Source organism: Urocitellus parryii, chromosome 11 (genome assembly GCF_045843805.1).
Source record: "Urocitellus parryii isolate mUroPar1 chromosome 11, mUroPar1.hap1, whole genome shotgun sequence".
In the NCBI taxonomy this organism is placed as follows: domain Eukaryota; kingdom Metazoa; phylum Chordata; class Mammalia; order Rodentia; family Sciuridae; genus Urocitellus; species Urocitellus parryii.
In genome coordinates, this window is record NC_135541.1 from 22,860,916 (window position 1) to 22,869,042 (window position 8,127).

The 8,127-nt window shown below is 43.7% G+C and overlaps 1 protein-coding gene across 3 annotated transcripts in view; it reads left to right on the forward strand.

Moving 5' to 3' along the window:
* The window catches only part of LOC113186053 (argonaute RISC component 1), a 33,011-nt gene extending 25,950 nt beyond the window's left edge, over window positions 1-7,061 (forward strand). For 2 of the 3 annotated variants that reach the window (XM_077803731.1, XM_026393397.2), the window contains exons 13-19: window positions 507-666; window positions 847-937; window positions 2,075-2,269; window positions 4,180-4,314; window positions 4,929-5,030; window positions 5,685-5,884; window positions 6,131-7,061. In XM_077803731.1, the coding sequence (XP_077659857.1) occupies window positions 507-666; window positions 847-937; window positions 2,075-2,269; window positions 4,180-4,314; window positions 4,929-5,030; window positions 5,685-5,884; window positions 6,131-6,239 (992 nt within the window). In that variant the 3' untranslated portion in view covers window positions 6,240-7,061. Of the gene's footprint in view, window positions 1-506; window positions 667-846; window positions 938-2,074; window positions 2,270-4,179; window positions 4,315-4,622; window positions 4,662-4,928; window positions 5,031-5,684; window positions 5,885-6,130 lie in introns of all 3 variants that reach the window. The other variant, XM_026393396.2, reaches the window with a different exon arrangement.
* The last annotated feature ends 1,066 nt before the right edge of the window (window positions 7,062-8,127 follow it).

The following is an 8,127-nucleotide window of genomic DNA, read 5'->3' on the forward strand; positions in this document are numbered from 1 at the left end:
GGACATAATGGGTTAATCTAAGCCACCCTCATCTTTTCCATAGATTAGCCTAATTACCACATTTTTTTCTGTTACAACATGGTCCCGTGCCTCTCCTTTTTAGCCAATATGGCCTTTCAATTTCTCAAATATATCGTACTATCTATCTCCTAGCAGAGTACGTGTTTCCTTTGCCTGAAATGTTTCCTCTCAAATCCCTCCTTTAAGCCCTTTGCTGCCTTCAGATTTCATTTTCATCATTTCTTACTCAAGAATATTTTTCTGACTAGTATATTACCCCCTATTATGTTCTCCCATAGCTCCATGTGGTTTTCTGTTGTAGCATTTATCAGTGTTAGAATTTTCATGGTTTTTAAAATTAGTCACAAAGTAAGCATTGTAAGAGCAGTGTTTATGTTTTCTGGTCACTATTATGTTCCTTAACACTTTATAACACTACCTAGCATTCAGTAGGCATTCAGTAAATACTTGTTAAATATGTTAATCATTTCTCTCCCTTCCTGTAGCTGAGGTGAAACGAGTTGGAGATACTCTTTTGGGAATGGCAACACAGTGTGTGCAGGTGAAGAACGTGGTCAAGACATCGCCTCAGACTCTATCCAACCTCTGCCTCAAGATCAATGTCAAACTTGGTGGCATTAACAACATCCTAGTCCCACACCAGCGGTATGCTCTGTTGACCATTTGATCTTGTAGAGGTACCTTGCTGGGGATTAATGAACAGACAGGCCCTTGGCCAGGCAGAGTGAATCAGACTTAAGAGGGAGAAGAACAAAGTGAGTGCTAGACGGTGCTAGGCAGAGAAGATCCAATTCCTCACCATTTTGTTTTCTCTTCTTTGCTCAGCTCTGCGGTCTTTCAACAGCCAGTGATATTCCTAGGAGCAGATGTTACACACCCCCCAGCAGGGGATGGGAAAAAACCTTCTATCACAGCAGTGAGTAATATGCTTCAGCTTCTTCATAAGGTTCTCCTCTTAACTCTGAGCCCTCAAGACTGTGCATGATTTCCTTCCCTCAGCCCAGGCTCTTCTTGACCCTGGGTAAGACCCTGCAGCTCACCATCCCTTTTACCCTTAAAGCTCTGCGTAATATCTTTTTTGGGGGGAAAGATTAGTGAGAATACAGCCTAAGGACAGAAACTGTTGCCAGTCTCCCATCACACTTGCTCTGCATTTGAACTTTTCTCTTTCCACACTTGCTTTTAGGATATGGGGAAGTATATACCTTCTCTGAAATCCCTCTTAAGGGAGTTACTTAGTTCCTGGGATTGTCCTTTCCTCTTCTCCATCCCCACCCTTAATCTGTCCAGTTGATTAGATATCTCTCCAATGCCTCTTCTGATTTTTTGGCTCCCTGTCTCTTAGAGGCTTCCAAATTGCTAGGGGTCAGCGATTACTTCATACTTCTATTTCTTCAGCTTTCTTATTTCTCTAGGTAGATTTGTCTTAATTTGGTAAGGCAGACAAAACCTATAATATGCTTATTCTGATTTGCTTGTGGCCATCCCTCTTAGGCTATGGTCATTCTCCTTTTTGAAATTGACATACTTCGGGGCTGGAGATGTGGCTCAAGCAGTAGCGCGCTCGCCTGGCATGCGTGCGGCCCGGGTTCTATCTTCAGCACCACATACAAACAAAGATGTGTGTCCGCCAAAAACTAAAAAATAAATATTAAAAAATTCTCTTAAAAAAAAAAAAAAGAAATTGACATACTTCCATCAACTACAAGATGGTCATGATTCCTGGGTAGATTATTAATTAAATGGAGAAAAGGTTAAACTTGCCCTGGATGAGTCATTGAGTTAGTAGTGCCAAATCTTCACATGTTCTTCTGCAAGGGATAGGGCCAGGCCTTGTGCACGATGCTTTATAGGTACCACACCACCATTGAAAGCAAGTATTCTTATCAGAAGGATTAAGTAAATTCTGAAAGTACAATAGAACAGACTTTTTGAATCCAAGACCCTGTTCATTTGGTTGCACAGTTTTTTTGCTAAAAAGCCTTTCCTCAAACCCACATTCTGACAGGGAAAGTGATATATTGGTGGCTGATCCTTTCTTTTTGATTGTCAGGTAGTAGGCAGTATGGATGCCCACCCCAGCCGATACTGTGCTACTGTGCGGGTACAGCGACCACGGCAGGAGATCATTGAAGACTTGTCCTACATGGTGCGTGAGCTGCTCATCCAATTCTACAAGTCCACCCGCTTCAAGCCGACGCGCATCATCTTCTATCGAGATGGGGTCCCAGAAGGCCAGCTTCCCCAGGTAGGGCCCATGTTGAGGCCAGAGGGCTAGGTGCTTTTCTAAGCTGTTGGCTCTGGGAGATGTGCCAGTTCTTCAGGAGCTTCTCTAAATGGGGTAGGCTTGTGGGCAAGGATCACAACTTAGAGGTGAGTATTAAGCATCTATAGACTTTTCTTCTTACAACAGAAAGCCCTTGATGCCTGTTTACTGGTTGGTTCATATTGGAGACTGCTTTAGATCAAGTCTTTCTCATTCCTCTCCCTCCCTCCCCCAGACCAATGATTCTCAAATATATCAACGTAACCTGGAGGAACTGTTTAAACAGTTTGTGGCTCTACCCTTGCAATTTCTGTTTCAATGAGTCTAGGATACAATCCTAGAATCTGTCAAACTGACAGGTTCCTGGATTTTGCTACTGGGCTAGAGACCACACTTGAGAACCATATTGTTGACCTTTTTTCATAATGTTACTCCTATTTATTCTCACTGCCAACCCTCATATTCTATTGCTTAGACTAGTATACTGAACTGCTTTTCTTAATTACCTTTGTGTGTGTGCATATGTGTTATTGAGGGTCAAACCCAGGGCTTTGTACGTGATATGCAAGTGCTCTACCACTGAATTATATCCTCAGCCCTTAACTACCATTTGATAGTATTATGACTATAGTTTATTGGGCACATCTTATGCTGTGAACTGTGCTGTAGCACTTTAAGTATGTTCTATTTAATGCTTACAGTTGCCAAGGAGAAATAATAATTTTATCATTGCCATTTGACAGATGAGGAAACAGGTTTGGAAATGTTAAATGAGTCTTCATTGTCACTCAAGCTGATAAGTAGTATTGGGATTTGGTCATATTGTTCTTATTCTGAAGTCCATTCTCTTAAACATTGCACTCAATTTCTCCAAGTCATCCATTATTTCCTAAATGCCAGACAAATTTATCATATCACTTCTGTATTCAGAAATCTCTAGTAGCTTCACAAAGCTATGAGTTAAGATTCAACTGATTAGCAAAATTGTCAGCAGTTACTAATCCATACTGCTTTTTAGGCTTTTATTTAATTTCTTAGTCTTCACAATGGCTTTGTAATTCTTATTAGTAACATTAATGGATATAGTGAAAGTGAGATTTAGAGGGGTTATATAACTTGCTGAAGGTGATACAACTATATGAAGCTTGGGTTTAAGCCTAGTTCTAGTTTTTTTCCAAGGTCTTTCCTTTTCTACTGTACAGTCATGTGTGTGTATGTGTACATGTATGTGTGTTGGGGGGTTGCTGTTGGGGATTGGCTCAAAGACCTTGGGCATACTAAGCTTGTGCTCTACCACTGAGTTATACTCCCAACCCCTTCCATATAGTTTTCACTTCCTATTTCTGACGTCTATGATCACAGGTAACTATTGTCTATGATTTTTACACTGTGATGACTTCATTAGCTCATTCATTTTCTTATAATCTTACATCTTTATGGGATTGGATTCATCTACTCCCCTTGCACCTATTCAGGAACTTGTATGTCTGCTTTTCTCTGGTGGTCCAAACCCTATCTACTCTTGGAGCTCACAGGGGAATTCCCAGTATCTTCTTGATCCTGAAGTCGACCTAACTTTGAACATTGGGATTTTAGTGATTGCTCTGTGAACTTTGATTTTGTGTCTTGATGTTGGGTCTCTTTATGCTTGGGAACCAGGAGGGTACTCTCTTCCTAGTCAAGGTGTTATTGAAACATATCAGGTGAACTGAGTATAAGGCTAATTTTTTGGCAGGAAAAGCCTATTATCTCTTAATTGATTGATAAGCATCTGTTTATAAAGGGAGGCTGAGCAAAAAGCCCTATTATAGATGACAGTCTTTTAGTTCAGGAAAGCATATGAACTCAAGAGGAGTTGTGTATCTTTGTCTCCCTCCTCACCCTGTGCCTAGATCCTCCACTATGAGCTCCTGGCCATTCGAGATGCCTGCATCAAACTGGAAAAGGACTACCAGCCTGGGATCACTTACATTGTGGTGCAGAAACGCCATCACACCCGCCTTTTTTGTGCTGACAAGAATGAGCGAGTGAGTGAGGGATTAAGGAGACCACTTATACCCTTATCCTGTCTCCCTTGTCTTGATAAGGAAGGAAGCCCTTGAGATGAAGTCTGGGAATTTAGTCCTTGTCCTGTGCATCTCCCTGGCTCATTCCTTCCCCCTGACTCTTGTGGTCCATCCTGTACCACCTTTTTCCTTTAGTGTCCTCCTTCTCCCCTCCTTCCCTTATACTTCCTCTCCCTCCTCCTAGCTCCTTGGCCTAGACCCCATATATAGAACAACTCCCAGAGAAAGGAAAGGGAACAACCATTTATTGAACTTCTCCTATGTGCCAGATACTGTACAAGGCGTCTTCCTCACAGCAACCCTGTGAGGTAGGTACTATTATTATCTCCAGTTTAACCTCAGAAAGGTTAAAAATCTTAAAGCTAAGATTACACAGGTAATAAATGGCAAGATCAGGACTTGAACACAATTCTGTTTGATTTTAGAAGCCTATTATTTCAAGACCTAGTACCCTCTGGGAACAGTAATTTTTGTCTTGCTTTTGGGGTTCTGGTGGAATCAGAGTAGAATTCAGCCAAGGCCTTTGTTAGAGCCAAGCAGGTCTTGGGATCTTGGTTGTGTTTCTCTCTACACAGATTGGGAAGAGTGGTAACATCCCAGCTGGGACCACTGTGGACACCAACATCACCCATCCATTTGAGTTTGACTTCTATCTGTGCAGCCATGCAGGCATCCAGGTAGCTGGGTTATGCCCTGGGGTTTCCACTGGGTCAAAGATTAGTTGGTGATTCCTACTGCCTCTAGAATATGTGAGTTATCAACTGAGTGGTATTCAAATCAGGATTTCTTTCTTTTTTTTTTCTTTTTTCTTTTTGTAGATGGATACAGTAATTTTTTTTAAAAATTTTTTATTGGGCTGGGGATGTGGCTCAAGCTGTGGCACGCTCGCCTGGCATGCATGCGGCCTGGGTTCAATCCTCAGCACCACATACAAAAAAACAAAGATACTGTGTCCGCCAAACACTAAAAAATAAATACTAAAATTCTCTCTCTCTCTCTCTCTTGTTCTCCCTCTCCCTCTCTCACTCTCTCTTTAAAAAAAAAAAAATTTTATTTTTATGTGGTGCTGAGGATTGAACCCAGTGCCTCACACATGCTAGTCAAGCATTCTCCCATTGAGCAACAACCGCAGCCCCAGGATTGCCTTCTTAATAAACCCTGAGTATATTTGCAAATTGCCCATAAAAGTTTGCTTTATGACACTGGTGGTTTTGTGTCTCTGTTCATGGGTGGGTCATCCAGCCTAGCCATATTCTTAGTAGTGATTCTGTCTTTATTATCAGCCAACCTCTCTGCCCAACCTAGGAAACCTCACCTTCTTATCTTCCTAGGGTACCAGCCGACCATCCCATTACTATGTCCTTTGGGATGACAACCGTTTCACAGCGGATGAGCTTCAGATATTGACATACCAGCTGTGCCACACTTATGTACGATGCACACGTTCCGTCTCTATCCCAGCACCAGCCTACTATGCCCGCCTAGTGGCTTTCCGGGCACGATACCACCTGGTGGACAAGGAGCATGACAGGTGAGGCCTGGGATCAGCCTGGCTTCCTTTTTGCTTCAGCCTGTTCAGACTCTCCTAACTCTCCTTGGGTAGAAGGAAGTGGATGCTACTCAATTTGGTGTCCTTGAGCCCATCTGCCCAATGCCGGATTGGGGTTTTCTCTTAATGTTGGTATGGATATTGGCATACCATCACCAGGAATAGGTGAGGGAATTAGCAGTAGCTCAGTTTACCAGAAAGAACTTCTTTCATTTTTTTCCTTTTCAGTGGAGAGGGGAGCCACATATCGGGGCAGAGCAATGGGCGGGACCCCCAGGCCCTGGCCAAAGCCGTGCAGGTTCACCAGGATACTCTGCGCACCATGTACTTCGCTTGAAGGCAGAACGCTGTTACCTCACTGGATAGAAGAAAGCTTTCCAAGCCCCAGGAGCTGTGCCGCCCAAATCCAGAGGAAGCAAGGAGGAGGGAGGTGGGGTAGGGAGGAGTGCAGGAGGCCTTGTTTCTTTCTACAGAGGGGGTGTAACGGTGGGGAATAGGGCCAGCAAGACAGACCACCAGCCAGAAATCTCTGATATTAACCTCATGCTCCCCACCCCTCACCTCATCTCGTCACATCTGGCCCTGACCCCACTGGACCAAGAGGGGCAGCACTGGTGCCCACCATACACACAGGTGTCTCATGTGACTCACAGTGCTAACTAAAGACTCATGCTTGACAGCTTGGTAAGGTCGGCTCTGTAGCCCTGCGGACAAAAGCTGGTAGGTTTGGGTTTGCTACTTTAGTTGGAAAAGTAAAGGGCTTGAGAAAGTGGGTGGGAGGAGGGAAGGATTTTTTTTTTTAGGAGCCTTAATCAAAAAAGGTCTAGATTTGTCTAAAAAGAAAAATGAAACCAGACCCAGATCAATATTTTAGGATACTAGATGTTTTCATGGGTTCAGAATCCAGTTTGTAGGAAGATTTTTAATGCTAATAGTTTTGGTTGCTCCTCCCCAGCTGCCACCCCCACCCACCGCCCTTATTCCTCTCCACATTTTCTACCCCACCCTACGCCTCCTTCCTGACAGTCATCCAGCCCTCCTAGCAACACTTAAGGCACTATGGCACTTAGCTCTGAAGTGACACGACCCTGTCTTCCTTCCGCCTGCTGGTGGGTAACCAGTGCCTTCCCTGTAATGGTAATGCTGCAGAACTGCAACCTTTTGTACCTTTCTTTGGGGGATGGGGTGGGGGTGGGAGAGGAGGTAGGTGGGGAAGAAATATCCTGAACACAACAAGCCTCCAGCCAGAATGCCAGCTATTTTGCATTTAAAGGAATTGACTTCCACATTCATTGAGCTTTGGAAAAGATTACAACCTCAAGATGGTTAAAATCCATTGACATTTGCACTTTCAGACGTGACTAGTCTCGGAGCTGCTGAGATGACTGGCCCTTGGCCTTTCCACTTTTGCCTCTTTTTTCCCCATACCTGCCACCCTGCCCTGGTCTAGAGTTACTTTCATAGCATTTCTCACTCTTGGCTTCTTTTTTTTCCCCTGATGGTCAAGTTTCTTGTGTTTCAATATTTCTTAAATGGGGTGTCTTATAACAGAAGATCCTTAGGTTTAAAATAAGAAAAAGAAAACTAAATGTTATTTTTATACAACAACTTGAGTCTATTGCCAAAATCTGGAAATCGCTCCCATGCCTGATGAGTTTACATCCCGGAAACATTGAGCCATCAGAAGGAACTGTGTACCTGACTTGTCTTCTGGCCTGGCTAGGTAAGGGGTGGTAGTCTCCCCAAGGTGGAGCTCGGACTCTATCCTTCCTCTGTGCAGAAAATACCTTTTTCTTGCTGCAGGCTCCCTTCTCTGCACTGTCCTGCACTCTTTCCTGCAAATGCATCTTCTCTTCCTTTGGACTGGACTGTCCTTTGACTCATCCCAGATTCTAGCCTGTCCTGTGGACAGGCTGGGAATTTTGCTGCTCCCTAATGCTTCTGTTTACACAAAGGAATTTTTCCTGGTTTCCCACTAGGGCATGTGAGTGGGTGGCATGGTTTTTCCTTTTCTTTTTCTTTTTTTTTTTTTTTTTTTGTCTTGAGATATGGGGTTTGGCTCTCTTGCAAGACTGGAAACGAAGGGGGTTCTTATGCTGACCTTGAAGCAAGGTCCCCTCTTTCCTTGACTGTTCTCCCCCCCCCCCTCGTGTCCTGAGGAGTTTCAACTTCAGTGGGGAAATTCCTCTTTTTGAAGAGCTTGGGCTTGGGTATCCCCCTCTGGT